This window comes from Carassius carassius, chromosome 28 (assembly GCF_963082965.1).
Source record: "Carassius carassius chromosome 28, fCarCar2.1, whole genome shotgun sequence".
Taxonomy (NCBI): Eukaryota; Metazoa; Chordata; class Actinopteri; order Cypriniformes; family Cyprinidae; genus Carassius; species Carassius carassius.
This window is the reverse complement of record NC_081782.1, coordinates 24,642,860-24,658,924: the sequence shown is the minus strand read 5'-3', so window position 1 is coordinate 24,658,924 and position 16,065 is coordinate 24,642,860. Positions and strand designations below refer to the sequence as shown.

Below are 16,065 nucleotides of genomic sequence, written 5' to 3'. Positions count from 1 at the left end.
AGGGAGAAATTACGTGCTTTCAGATATTATCAATAATAATAAGAGATACAACAATGAACAGACTATTCTTTCAATTACCCACTGAAATAACACAAACTAGTAACATGACTATGAAAATATATATTACTTTTCAAATGCTATATTATTTTAAATTGAGTTAGAAGTTAGGGGTAAGAAGTTAAATAAGAAGTCAATGCTTGTAATACAAACTAATTCAAGGCAATGCAGAACCAGTCTTACCGGAGCAAACCAGGTCAATAAGCAGTATCACTGTAACCCAACTCATCATAGACATCATTCTCACAGATGTTAGTCTAAAAGAAGCCTGTGGTTTGGTCATGGATGATGGTTTCCAGTGTATATGAGACTGGAGCAGTTTTTATACCCAGCTGAGAAGCCTGTAATATGATATGATGTCCACAGTTCTGTGAATAACTTTACAGTGTGTACAGTATGATAATGAACACCTGAAACCTGGACGCGCAGAAAAATACAATATCCAAGCTGTGACGATGTTCATATTTCAAGACCAAACTACTTTCTCTTCACACATCATCCATATTGACTAGGTCCTACAATATATACTTAAATTGGCATTAGCTGTTTTACTGAGATGCAAAAATATCACAAAAATATTTATACAAATTGTGCCATTTTATGTAATGCAGAACACTGATAAATTAAAAACAATTCATAGAATACAAAAGCAAGTCAAACCATTTACCTCCATTTCAGGTGTTTAATTTTTACCGCATTCAGCACTGAACATGTTTAGCAGGATTTTTGGTTAATTATTTGACATGAAGCTGCATTAAGGCACTGAATTGTGAAGACCGAACTGAAATATGCAATAGCAAGTTCCTTTTCAGGAACTCGAGCTGCGTCGAAACGCTTTTGGGGAACGTCCCTGACGAGACCGACTCTGAATATCGTGTGCAATCAGTCCATCGGAAAGGCGTGACGTCACGGGCGGGGTGACGTAGCGACCAGGAAGCTATAAAAGCACGTGCCGTGCAGCTGGCTTCAGCTTCGAATCTGTCAGCAAGCGCTCTGTGTGTGCATGTCAAAAGTCTGTCCTGTTGGTCCTATTTATTGTTGTCTGTCCCTTAGCCATTAAAAGATCGCTAAAACAGCTCAATATGCCTAAGCAAAAGCAAAAGACCAAACATATGAAGGGCGATTCCAAGCCACGTTATAGATTGTGTGTTCCTCCCTGCCCTCGCTACATTAGGGGCGGGGATACACACAGTCTGTGCGTGGCTAGCCTGGGATCGAAGCACGCTGAGTCGGCTCTCGAGGGGGCCGACTGTCCGCATTGCGAGCGATTGCCAATGCGGACGCTTCGATCCCGGAGGGCTCTCTTCGAGGAGGGAGCCTTCACCAGCGTTCCTCGCGGTGCTGGCCCCGCTTCTGCCGAGGCAGAGCGGCTGCTGCACTCGTGGGGTTCGCAGGTGGATCTGTCAGAAGGAATGGAGACGGGCCAGTCCTTATCTCCTTCCTCATCTGCCAGATCCGGCGCCCAAACCCTGGGTTCGGAAGCACACTCGTCGGTTTCTTCCCCCCGGGGTGAGGGATCAGCTCTTCACCTCTCGTCCTCCGAGGAGGTCGATGTGGAGACTGTTGCTGGGGATTCGCCACCCCTGTCGCCCCAGTATGAGGAGCTTTTGGAGGTGGTCACGCGAGCAGTAGATAAATTAAAAATCGACTGGCCTGCTGAGAAACAAACTTTGCCGCAGAGAAGCAAATTAGACGAACGCTTTCTGTGGCCGAGGCAACCACCTCCACTACGGAGCTTTCTGTATTTTCCCGATCTCCATGATGAGTTATCGAGATCGTGGAACCACCCGTATTTGACCCGCCTCTTTGGCCCCGATTCACTATATTATGGCAACGTGATGGGGCTGGGAGAGCGTGGTTATAGAGCGATGCCACGGGTCGAACAGACGCTCGCGGGCTATCTGACGCCCGGTTCGGCTTCGTCTCTAAAGGCTCCGACATTGCCCACTAAGCTGCTTCGAGTTACATCATCGCTAGTGGGCAAAGGTTATGTGGCAGCAGGTCAGGCTGGGGCGTGCCTTCATACTATGGCAGTCCTGCAAGCTTATCAGGCGGACCTGCTGAGAGATATCGATGAGGGGGAGGGGATTAAGTCTGAAGATGTAGAAGAACTCAGAAAGACCGCTGATCTCTCCCTCCGCGCCACTAAAGAGACCGCTCGCGCAATTGGGCGGTCTATGGCAGCCTTAGTGGCCGCGGAGAGGCATTTGTGGCTGACCCTGTCAGAAATTAAAGAACGAAACAGGGTCTGCCTCCTGGACGCCCCGCTTCAAGCCTCGGGCCTGTTCGGCGACACAGTCAACACTGTCGTCGACAGGTTCCAGGAGGCACACAAGCAGGCGGCGGCGTTCCAGAGTTTCCTCCCTCGTCGCTCTCGTGGTGCATCTAGGCGGGAGATGACTAGCCACATACCGGCTCCTCACACCGGGAAGCGCAAAAACAGAGCGTCGCCGCTCGTGCTCCCTCACGTCGGGACCGAGGGCAACGACGCTCTGAGTCGGGGGCTTCTAGGGCAAAAACCGATTTAAGATCTGTCATCGAAGCCCGGAAGTCCTCGACGAAAAGATCCTGACGCCAGGATCCAGAGGGTAGCCCCTACTGGGGTAGAGCGCGGTCCACCTCATTATACGGTGCCCGTCTCACCTCAGTACCCTCAGGAGGTCGGTCTGCCAACCCTGCCAGAGTTTCAGGGCGCAGCGGCCTCCAGCGAGTGCCACTCCCAGTTACTTCCGCCCGTGAGCGTAGCGGAGCTGGGATGCTCGCCGCCCCTTCGGGGGCCTCTTACACCAGAGGTCAGTCTCGAGAGACTGATTCCCTTAGTAGATTATTTAGCAGCGTGGAAGCTACTGCCAAATGTATCTCAGTGGGTCCTGCGTACAATAGAAAGAGGCTATTGCATTCAGTTCGGTCATCCACCACCGAATTTCAACGGGGTTACACCGACTGTGGTCGGCCCCCAGCAGGCTCTGGTTATGGAACAAGAAGTGAATACCCTTTTAAGGAAGGAGGCCATCGAGGTGGTCCCTCCTCTAGACAGGGAATCCGGGTTTTACAGCCGGTATTTCATAGTTCCAAAGAAGGATGGGGGGTTGCGTCCGATCTTAGACTTACGTCTCCTGAACCGCTCAGTTATGTCACTGAAGTTCAAAATGCTCACTGTCAACCAGGTTGTAGCTCAAATCAGATCCGAGGACTGGTTTGTCACAATAGATCTCAAAGACGCATACTTCCACATATCCATCCTTCCACAACACAGGAAGTTTCTGAGGTTCGCTTTCGGGGGAAAAGCTTATCAATATCGAGTACTTCCCTTTGGCCTCGCACTCTCACCCCGCACGTTCACGAAATGTATGGATGCGGCTCTGGTATCCCTCCGTATGCAGGGCATCCGCATTTTAAATTATATAGACGATTGGTTGATCCTAGCTCAATCAGAGCAGATGGCGGCTCGACATCGAGATGTCGTTCTCGCACACATGGCGGAGCTGGGTTTGAGACTATACGCCAAGAAGAGTGTACTTTCTCCAGTTCAGAGAACCACCTATCTAGGCGTAGTGTGGAATTCGACCACGATGCAGGCACGTTTGTCTCCTGCTCGGATCGAGTCGATCCTCACATCAGTCGAGAGAGTCAAAGAAGGCCAGTCACTCACTGTCAAACAATTCCAGAGATTGTTAGGGCTGATGGCAGCAGCGTCCAACGTGATACCTTTTGGCCTGCTGCACATGAGACCCCTACAGTGGTGGCTCAAGTCCAAGGGCTTTTCCCCGAGGGGAAATCCACTTCGAGTTATCAAGGTCACGCGGCGGTGCCTTCGTGCCTTAGACATGTGGAAGAAACCTTGGTTCTTGAATCAGGGCCCGGTGCTGGGAGTTCCTTGTCGCCGTGTAACGCTAGCGACAGATGCGTCCCTCACCGGTTGGGGTGCGGTCATAAGTGGCCACCCTGCCCGCGGTCTGTCGAGTGGTCGCCATCCGACATGGCACATCAATTGCCTAGAGATACTAGCAGTCTATCGAGCATTGAAATATTTCCTCCCAGACCTGAGAGGTCACCATGTGTTGGTGCGCACCGACAACACATCAGTGGTCTCTTATATCAATCACCAGGGGGGTCTGCGTTCGCGCCCCTTGTACAAGCTGGCACACCAGATCCTTCTGTGGTCCCAGGGCAAACTCCTCTCGATCAGAGCAGTGTATATTCCTGGGAGATTGAATGTGGGAGCAGACATACTGTCGAGACAGGGGCCGAGGCCCGGGGAATGGATGCTTCACCCCGAGGTGGTGAAGCAGATATGGAGAGTATTTGGCACAGCCCAGGTGGACCTCTTTGCGACTCAGGAGACATTGCAATGTCCCCTCTGGTTCTCTCTAGTTCATACAGCTCCTCTGGGACTGGACGCTATGGTACAGACCTGGCCGAGGCTTTGTCTGTACGCTTTTCCCCCTATCGCTCTGCTCCCGGGAGTTCTGGCGAGAGTACGCCGGGACGGGGCCCGTCTACTACTAGTAGCCCCGTTCTGGCCGGGCCGAGTATGGTTCTCAGATCTAGTCTCGCTCCTCGACGGCTCTCCGTGGGAGATACCGATCAGGACAGACCTACTCTCACAGGCGCAGGGCACGATAATTCACCCTCGCCCGGAGTTGTGGAAGCTGTGGGTGTGGCCCCTAAGGGGGCACAGCTGTTAGCAGCTGGTCTCTCAACCGAGGTTGTTGAGACCCTACTCCAATCCAGAGCTCCCTCTACGAGGAAACTGTACGCCCTGAAGTGGAAGCTCTTCACTTCATGGTGCAGAGACCGCCAGCTTGACCCAGCAGACTGCCCAGTTGGTACAGTTCTGTAGTTTTTACAAGCCAGGCTCTCTGCGGGGTTATCCCACTCCACCTTAAAGGTTTACGTGGCGGCCATAGCTGCTTTCCATGTCCCTTTCAATGATCAGTCAGTGGGTAGACACCCCCTAGTTACATGTTTCCTCCGCGGTGCGCTGAGGCTGAGACCTCCAGTACGATCCCGTGTTCCCCCCTGGGATTTGGTTGTGGTTTTAGAGGCTCTTTGTAAAGCTCCATTCGAGCCAATACAAGATATCTCAGATAGACATCTGACACTTAAAACTGCCCTGTTACTGGCAATCACCTCACTAAAGATAGTTGGAGATCTTCAGGCCCTTTCGGTGGCCCCTACTTATTTAGACTTTGCCCCTGGTATGGCCAAAGCATTCTTATACCCTCGAGCGGGTTATGTTCCGAAGGTTCCCTCTGTTACACCACAACCTATCGTACTGCAGGCCTTCTGTCCTCCTCCCTTTCGGGAGCCAGACCAAGAGAAGCTAAACTGTATGTGTCCAGTGCGAGCACTGGACGCATACGTCCACAGAGCTGCCCTGTGGAGAAAATCCGACCAATTGCTTGTTTGCTACGGTCCTTCTAACAAGGGTTCTCCTGCCACCAAGCAGACCCTTAGTCGTTGGATAGTCGAGGCTATCAACGTCTCCAATGAGTCCTCTGCTCTTCCCCCTCCTTTGGGGGGCCAAGGCTCACTCTACTCGGGGTATGGCGGCCTTCTCAGCAGGTGTGTCCCTCTTGGACATCTGCAACGCTGCGGGGTGGTCCACGCCCTCCACATTTGTCTGATTTTACGATCTTGACATGCGAGCCACGCCGGGCTCTTCTGTTCTCTTGTCTTAGCTGTGCTCTTTGACTACACACTAGGCAGGGATTTGGAAGTCTGGCAGCGTGGGCACATCGCTCCCCAAAAGCGTTTCGACGCAGCTCGAGTTCCTGAAAAGGAACGTCCCAAGGTTACGTATGTAACCCTAGTTCCTTGAAGGAACGAGACGCTGCGTCGCAGAGCCATACTCCCGGCACCCCTGCCGGCGCTTGCTTCCCTACTCGAAGCTGAAGCCAGCTGCACGGCACATGCTTTTATAGCTTCCTGGTCGCTACGTCACCCCGCCCGTGACGTCACGCCTTTCCGATGGACTGATTGCACATGATATTCAGAGTCGGTCTCGTCAAGGACGTTCCCCAAAAGCGTTTCGACGCAGCGTCTCATTCCTTCAAGGAACTAGGGTTACATACGTAACATTGGGACGTTTCACTTTAGCTGTAAAAATCATGTTGATTAAGATGAGCAAACCTAACTTTAGGTGGTTTTCATTGAGGAAGATGTTATTTGTAAGTAAGCGTGTGTAGACTCTCAGAGCTTAGAGAAAGTAACTTCTTTGAGGTTTTTCTTCTCATCGCTGCCTGAGCTGACTTCATTAAATCTTGGGTTTGAAGCATGCTCATATTCCAGGTGTTCTGCAGAAACAAACAGGAACAGAAAACACAGGTAAGAATAGCTTTCAGTTTTATCATTAAATGACAAGTGTTGTTACTGTTTACCAAAAGACACAAACGGTCTTCCCTAAAGGAGTAATTGATGGCTCTGAAACTTAACCACAGTTGTAAGATTGTCTAACACACACTTTCTGCGTGTTTTTTTTTTATGTTACTGTTAGCCATGTTTAATGCATTTACTGATGCACTGATTTTAATCAATGTTTTAAATGGAAAAGTTTAATAATTTTGATTACCATTCAAAAAAAAATTATGATTTGATTACCTTATGAAAAATGTAAGGAGGTGGTTGATTCTTTTAATTAGTTTGCAAAACATTGCATTAATGGCTGGGTTGCAACAACACCACTTTTTCTAATTGAAGCTAATTTACACATTTAAGGAGATTTAATAACTAAACCCAAACCTAAACAATATATTACAAAACTGAGTGAGACATCAATCTGCTACATGTGTACAGTAACTGAATATATTCTAAATATACATAATGAAACAATAAGATGTAGCTGAACACCTACACAGGTGTTAATCTTTTAATTTCATTACCATTTCTAAACAGTAAAGAGCTGTCATTCTTGTTTTGTAAAGGAACTGTAGAAATAATACAATGTATAATGCCACCTGATGTCAAGTGTTTTTGTTCATAGTTTTGTGAATGACAAATTGTGCTTGTTGAATGACATCACTTGCTGGTGTTATGGAAGAAAGGGTTAATTTGAAACACATACTCTGTGAAGTGCTTTGATAGTTTTAGTGCATGTACATATGTGAAATATGTAAAACCTACCCTACACAAAGACAGACACAAAAACTGATGAATCCCTTGTTTTACGTGCATTTCAAAGGTCTTAATTCAAATGGAAAAAAAATAAAAAAAATAAAAATAAAAAATTGTAAAAGCTTTAATTAAAGGCACAGTATGTAGGTTTTCACTGCTAGAGGGCACATATTCAAAATAAACAAAGTCATACTCCTTCCTGATGTGTTCATTTTTCCCTGTTTGTCTTGATCTTCACTATCTCTTAGCAATCTGTCACTTAATGCGCAACCTGCATTTCATTGCTTTTGTGTTAATGTTATTTTAATTCCCATATCCCAACTGAATGTGTGTGTCTGAATGTGTGTGTGTATTTTGTGTGTTTTTCTTTGTTATTATTATTATACTTGTTACTTTGTAAATTTATATTGTTTTACTGTACTCAGTTTAGATCTTACTACAGTATGTAATTCAGGGCCTCTGGAACACTGTGGTCTCTGGAGTAAATTAGATTGATTTTAGTTCCCTGGAGTGCTACAGTTTCCTGGCAGTCTCTTCTGTCATCTCCAGAGCTTCAGCCATCATAGTCTCTTTATCCAAGAAAACACGACTGTGTGCAACAAAAGATGGAAAAACACACTCATGCTTTGTAAAATTTATAATAAAAATCTAAAGCTGTTCTATATTGTGAAATCAGCAGTATATATATATATATATATATATATATATATATATATATATATGTGTAAAATAAAAATAGCATATCATCTCATGTCTAAATATCTCACCTGACCAGTCCACAGCTCTTGGCTTCATCAGCGTACATCTTTCTTGCAGTGAATGCCAACTCATTCACTAGACTAAAAGACATTAGAAGAAAAGATGTAAAATAAACTGTATAATCACAGGGCACTGCTACTGAATCTCTAACATGCTTTAAGATGAAGCAAGTATCTTCGGCTTCCAATCACACTGGAGAGATGCTGCAAAGTCCCGACATCAGCTGCCAAACCCATGTCAACCACCAGAACAGTTTAGAGAAAGTAAGATTAAAAAAAGAAGAAACTAATAAATTTATTTAGCAAAATTGCATTAAACTGATAAATAAAATTGCATTTATATTGTTACAAAAGATTTATATTTCAAATGCTTTCATTGAACACCGAACAACTATTATTAATAACTGAGCACCAATAATAATTGATAACAACCGAACACCAAATCAGCATATTAGAATGATTTCCGAAGGATCAGGTGACACTGAAGACAGATGTAATGGCTGCTAAAAAAAAAAATCGGCTTTGCATCACAGGAATAAACTACATTTTAAAATTAAATATAGTAAAATAGAAAACAAACATTATAAATCTTTACATAAAAAAAAAAAAACTCAAAAAAGGACTTCTTTCAAAAACATTAAAACTTAATTATTCCAAACTTTTGACTTGTAGGTCAAAGGTTACACAGTTATAAGGTTATTGATATTAAGGAAACCCTTAAGTAATATGTACTAACAACAAACAATACTTTTTACAGCATTTATTAATCTAGATACTCGATTCTAAGACATTTGAATGTATTATGAATATTATTTAATGTTGAATAATAGAGTGTTTATCACCCTATGCCTATGAAATATGTTTAAATGATCAATAATATATATTATGGTTGCAGCGATGTACCATGGTTTATATCTTAGTTTATGTGTTAATGACAAAATAAAGGCTACGATTTATATCTCCAATTATTAATCGTAAATAATCGTAAATTATATGATGACACATCTCCAAAATGTATGCATTATTATATTATTTATTTATACACAGCCTGCATGCATATGATTTTGTCCATAAATGTAATTAATTCTACACTTAGGGAGAGAAATTACATTTAATTGCGTATGTGACCTTTCACCCAGTTAGGCTAAGTGAATTGTGTGCACTGTGCAATAACACATTCACCTACATTTAGCTGCAGTTACAGACAATCAAAATGTTTCCATTACAACCTCAAACTGTCATTAGTATCGTAAGCGTGGTCACTTGAGTGACAGGTGAATTGCCACTGCTGTCACCAGTGGCGCAAAAATGGGGTATGCAGTGTATGCAGCGCATAGGGGTGCCAGACGGGAGGGGGGCGCCATTGTGCCAAAACATTTCTTTGAAAATATTTAATAAAATGTTTAAAATAATTAAAAAATAATGTTTGTTAAAAATATAATGTTTGTTTAGCATTATTAATTAGTAATGAGTAATTTTTATTTTATTATATAAAGTGATATCAACTGACTATCCTCGACATACTTTAAAAGAGCCGTTGCTCTGTGACAGACAGTCACATGTCAAAAATGGACAGAGGAGGGAAGCGTTCTGGGGCGCAGAACAGAAAACGTAAAAAACAACATGAAAAACAATGCCTTAAAATGAGGACATCAATGTCCAAGTGGATAAAAAGAGATTGGTAAGCTTAAAATATAATTTGTATCACTGTAAGTCTTGAAGTTAATCAACATTTACGCTGTCACTCAGGCATTAAAGCTGTGTCTGTTCATTTGATTTTGAACTTTCTCCTCTACGTTTGACTATCTATTAGATGCGGTTTGTGAGTAAATTACCTCATCCAGATCTATTTTAATAAAAACATGCTTGTGATGGTCGGAGAGGGGTGCTTATTTGGAACAAATTTTTTTTTCTTTTGAAAATAACGGTGTATAAAATTACATCTGTAATTTACTGATTAGGAAATAAAATCATGAACATGGCTGTTCATTAAAAATGAAAGTACTTTAATGTTTTAATCACAAAAATATATGTTTGGTAGTTTTTAACCACTAGCCTATTTCACTGTGTATATATGCAAGTAGTTTCATAGGCTACTGAAAGTTGGCATTGTAGTATATAACAGTAACATAATGGTACATTTACTCAGCAAGGAAGATGGAGAGGAGGACAATGAAGAGCAGGTGAAAGAGAATAGCAAAGCAGGTCAAGAGAACAGGTAGGAATAGACCACACAGGATTTTTTGACTAAATGTATATTTCAGACTTAAGGCATAAATATTGTGAAATATCTGGTCCATTTACTCAGCCATGAAGATGAAGAGCACAGAGAGAAAACAAATGAGTCAAGAGCAGGTGAAGAGAACAGGTAGGAACTGTCACACAAGATATTTTGACTTAGGTTTGGTTTGGTCATGACATACTTTTTATATGTTCTCTGAGGTAGGCTACACTTCTAATGCAAGTACAGTTTTTGTGCACCAAAAACTCATAAAATTGTAAAATAATATCATTTTTCACCCTGTCTCTGACTGAAAAAGGTTTGTTTATGAATGAGAGAGCTAGAGAGTGTGGCCAAGGGTGAAAAGCAGGCATCTGTCTTTCTAAAGACATGTAAATGCTCTTGTCATTACACAATTACCTAAAATTGGATTCCTCATGTCATGACCACGTTAAACAACATTAAGAAACATTACATTGTTGGGATTGTTTTTTTTTAATTATTATTATTATATTTATATATTTTTTTAAATAAATATCTGGTCCATTTACTCAGCCATGAAGATGGGGAGGACAGCAGAGAAATGATAGAAAATGAGTTCAGAGCAGGTGAAGAGAACAGGTAGGAATGGACCATAGGATTTTATGACTTATCAATGACAAATGACAATATCAAGAATCATTGCAGATTAAGGTATTGCAGAGGTATACATTTTGTGAAACATCGGTTTTGTTTTCTCAGTCGTGCAGATGAAGAGGACAGAGAGAAAGTAAATGTCTCGAGAGCAGGTCAAGAGAACAGGTAGGACTGGCCATGCAGGATATTATGAATTACAGAACATTACAGATTAGGGTTGTAGACTTAGTTATTGGTTTGTCTTGTAAAAATCTAGTGCATGGAAAGATGGAGAGCCACACCCTCAAAATGACATCAGAGGAGAGGAGATAGATATAACAGGAGAATGCAGAGATGCAACAGAGGAGGTAACAGAGGAAAGACCTTACTCAGAGGACCCATCAGACTGGCCTGCACCCCATCAAATTATTGACACTTTTAGGCAAAAATTGACTGAGAAAGGGCCTTTGAAATGTCCTGATGGGCCATATCCTAGATCGGAGAAGAGTAACATGCACTTTTCTAAGGCTTATTGTTATCGCTTATTATCAAATGGGGAGAGAGTTGAGCGAGACTGGTTGTTGTATTCCAAGAAATCAAATAAAGTATATTGCTTTGCATGTAAATTATTTGGTGGAGTCAAAGCATGTGACAAATGGCTTGTGTTGGGATACAATAACTGGCAATGTCTATCAAAAACCCTACAGCATCATGAAACAAGTAACCATCATATAGATGCTTACCTTTCTTGGAAAGAATTGGCAACTCGTTTGCAGTTAGGAAGAACAATTGATAGTGAATTACAAAAGGTGATTGCAGCAGAAAAGTCCCGCTGGAAAAATGTATTGACAAGAGTGATTGACTGCATTCTTTTTTTAGCTGAAAGAAACTTGCCCCTGAGAGGGAAGAAAGAACAATTAGGGAACGCTAAAAATGGCAATTTCCTTGGCTTAATTGAGCTGCTTGCACGTTATGATGTTACAATGGCAGAGCATCTAAGAGAAACATCTTCCAAAAAAGTAACATCTTACCTGTCGTGGTGTACTCAAAATGAGTTTTTGCAGTCTATATCTGCATGCATTGTCAGCAAAATCTGTACACGCATTAAAGCAGCAAAATATTTTGCTGTTGAATTTGACTGCACTCCTGACATTTCGAAACAGGAGCAGGCCTCTGTTATAATAAGATATGTCCACACAGATGAAGGTAAAAAAGCAAGTGTGCAGGAATCATTTGTTGGTTTCACTGCTGTGAAGGACACAACTGGTCAGGGCCTAGCAGAGAAACTGATTGAAGTGATTGAGAAGAATTTAGGATTGGAGTTAAGGAATTGTCGAGGACAGAGTTATGACAATGGATCCAATATGAGCGGGATTAAGAAAGGGGTCCAAGCTTTGATTCTAGACAAAAACCCAGAGGCATTATTCATTCCTTGTTGTAGCCACAGCCTTAATCTGCTTTTGTGTGATGCAGCATCCTCTAACAGAGAATGTTTAACTTTCTTTGGCACTCTTCAGAGATTGTATACAATCTTCTCTTCATCAGTCAAGAGATGGGACATCCTAAAAGAATTTCTGGAAATTACACTGAAGCCACTGAGTGACACCAGGTGGGAGGCAAAACTGGATTCTGTTAAAGCCTTGCGCTTTCAGCTTGGGGGAGCTCTTGATGCCTTGGAAAATCTTGAAAAAATGTCTAAAGATGGTAAAATTGCATCAGAGGCTAAATCACTCTCTGAAGAAATTGTGCGCATGGAATTTCTTGTGTGTTTGTCAATTTGGTATGACATTTTGGCTGAGATCACACATGTAAGCAAGGCACTACAAGCAGCAGATGTTTCTTTGGACACAGCCATTATGCTGGTCAATTCTCTGAAAGAGTTCTTGGTTCAGTACAGAGAGGAGGGATTTCAAAAATCCATGTCCATAGCACGCAGAATGGCAACTGAATTGAATGCAAGCACAGAGTTCAGGAGAAAACGCCTCCGCAAACAAAATAAATTCCATGATGAAACCAACAGTTACAGTGATGATGAAGACCCTGAGATGCATTTGAGGTGTAGGGTGTTTAATGTAATTGTTGACACAGCTATCCAGGAGCTTGGTGATAGGTTTAAAAATATTGGCCATGTCTCTGACAAATTTAGTTTTTTAATCAAGATGGAAACCATGACAAAAGATGAACTGGAGGAATCTGTAACGAGGTATGCACTAACATCAAGTGACATTTCAAGATACATAATTCAGGAAATCTACCCTGCAAGCCGAATTCTCAAAGGGCACAAAAAAGCCATTGACAAGCTGAGCTTTATTTTGCAGGAAAATCTAGACAAGGTCTTTCCAAATTTGACAGTAGCCTTAAGAGTGTTTCTAACAATGCCACTAACAGTTGCCTCTGCTGAAAGATCTTTCAGCAAACTGAAACTTATTAAATCATACCTTCGTTCAACTATGAACAATGATCGCTTGACCCACCTGGCAATCATCTCCATTGAAAACAACCTAGCAAGATCAACTTCATTTGATGAAATACTTGAAAAATGGGCAAGTACGAAAGCAAGGCATGTCAAAGTGCTGTAATTGGGGAGGATAAAGAGAGAAAAGGTGGGGGTGGGGGGGATTAGTGCAATTAGATGTGATATAAAATGTATGGTTTCTATTGTAATCAACTGTTTTTAAAATATACTTGATGTACTTTTACATTTATTTTACTTTTATTAGTTAAATTGTTTTCTAAATTGTATATTTGTTACACTTTGAAGCAGTTTGAAAAGTGTTTAGACAAAAAAAAAGTATGCTTATAGTTATAGATGGAAATATTTTGGCACCATCACATGCCTATTTTAAAATATAGTTGGATTGACTCCAGAGGCGATATAACTTGTCTATGAATTTCTTTCAATTGTATTTATATTATGTGTGTGTGTACCTGGTAACAGTTGCAAAGACATGTTTTTGACCCCCATGAGGAAAAGCTCATAGTTTTTTTTTTTTTTTGTTGTCCACAAATGTAGTCCATCATTCTAGTAAAAACAACAGTCACAAAGATCACATAATTTTTTCACAGCATTAAGAATGCTTTGATGAGTTCTGTTCAATAAAGGCATAAAAGATAGTTATTGTCTGTGTTGTTAGTGTGTCACATATACTTTTTTGGTTGTTGGAGGGGGGATGGGGGGGGGGGTGCGCCAACCATGATCTTGCATACCCCTCAGCAAATGTACAGTTGCGCCCCTGGCTGTCACAACCTAGGTGGGCGTGGCTTCAGCAACCAGCTCCCACCCTTTTGCCCATTTTCGATTGTCCGGGAGAGTCGCGCAGTGAAGCGCTGCCAAGATGGCGACGGCTCGCTCTGCACACTTTAGGCTTCAAAAACTCTCTTCAGGAGTCTACGGGTGACGTCACGGACACTACGTCCATGTTTTTATACAGTCTATGTTAATAACTCACCCTCATGTTGTTCCAAACCCGTGAGAACTCCATTTATCTTCGGAACACAGTTTAAGATATTTCAGATTTAGTCCGAGAGCTATCAGTTCATTGAAACTGTGTGTATGGTATACTGTCCATGTCCAGAAAGGTAATAAAAACATCAACAAAGTAGTCCGTGTGACATCAGAGGGTCAGTTAGAACATTTTGAAGCATCGAAAATACATTTTGGTCCAAAAATAGCAAAAACTACGACTTTATTCAGCATTGTCTTCTCTTCCGTGTCTGTTGTGAGAGAGTTCAAAACACAGCAGTTTGTGATATCCGGTTCGCAAACGAATCATTTGATGTAACTGGATCTTTTTGAACCATTTCACCAAATCAAACTGAATCGTTTAAAACGGTTCACGTCTCCAATACGCATTAATCCACAAATGACTTAAACTGTTAACTTTTTTAATGTGGCTGACACTCCCTCTGAGTTTAAACAAACCAATTCCCCGGAGTAATTAATTTACTCAAACAGTACACTGACTGTACTGCTGTGAAGAGAGAACTGAAGATGAACGCCGAGCCAAGTGGGTGTTAAATATATATTTGTGTTTTTGAAAGAATAGGTTGAACATCAACCAGAAATCGCAATAGAACAGGGCCTTGTCACAGTGTCTGGGTTGTGTCCCTGGGTTTCCACTAGATGTCCCCCTTTCTCACGGTGTCTGTCACCTTATCACTTCCTGTTCCCTTATTTGGTCACCTTCCTCCTGTTGAGTAATTGATTGTTCCCCACCTGTCTCCTGTTCCCTCATTTTCCTTCTGTGTATTTATACCCGGTCTGTCTGAGTCTGTGTTACGGAGTCCTTGTTTAATGTTGATTTTAATTCATGTCCGTCATCTTGCCTTGCCTTCGTGTTTTGTTTATGTTTGGATTTGTTGGATATCGACCCCTGCCTGGACTGTTTATTCTTTGGATTGCCCCTTTAATAAATACATACCCGCAATTGGTTCTCTCTCCTGTGTGTTCTGTAACACCGATCGTGACAGAAGGACTCCGTCACTGCAAGAGCCAGCGGTATGTCGGCTAATGTCTCCTCCCCAGCCACAGTGCGGGAGAGGAATGGATTTGAAGGAACTCGTCTGGTGGTTTTCCGGGGAACCAGAGGAGGTCGCCGAGGAGGGAGTGGTCGAGAGGATACTCAGCACCGCTCTCAACCAGGGCCGCCCTTCGACCCGGGGCTCGTGTGGGATGGATTAGAGCCACCGTCTCACCATGGCAGACGGAGAGGAGAGAGGAAGCGCACGTCCGCCACGGTGGCGTCACTGCCCATGATGGCCGCTAGTCCAGCGCCACGAGGCAGGATGGACGCCAACACAGCACCACAACACAAGGCGATCACCAGTCCAGCGCCACGAGGCAAGATGGCCGCCAGCTCAGCGCCAACGCCCAAGATGGCCGCTAACACATTCTTGGATTACTTTTCCACACTGTCAAGGATCTTAGAGATTCCCAAGACTGTTCACGTCACAGCTGCTGAGCCAGCGCCACAGCCCAAGATGGTTGCCAGCCCAGCACCACAGCACTAGATGGCCGCCGGTCCAGCGCCACCGCACAAGATGGCCGCCAGACCAGCACTACAATGCAAAATGGCCGCTAACCCGGCACCAAGGCCCAAGATGGCCGCTCTTCCAGAGTCATGGCCCAAGATGGCCGCCAATCCAGCGCCACAGCACAAGATGGCTGCCAGCCCAGTGCCACAGCGCAAGATGGCCACCTGTCCAGAACCAAGGTCCAAGATGGCCGCCCGTCCCGAGTCATGGCCCAAGAGGGCCATCAATCCAGCGCCACAGGCCAAGATGGCCGTCAATCCAGCA

General features: G+C 43.4%; 1 protein-coding gene across 1 annotated transcript; it reads left to right on the top strand.

Annotated features, from left to right (window-relative positions):
- Positions 1 to 2,978: 2,978 nt before the first annotated feature.
- On the top strand, positions 2,979 to 4,694 carry LOC132108312 (uncharacterized; the record flags this gene model as incomplete). The annotated part of the gene is made up of 2 exons (XM_059515017.1): positions 2,979 to 3,473; positions 3,732 to 4,694. Coding segments are annotated over 2 exons (1,458 nt in total), but the record flags the coding sequence as incomplete, so codon positions are not given.
- Between the last annotated feature and the right edge of the window lie 11,371 nt (positions 4,695 to 16,065).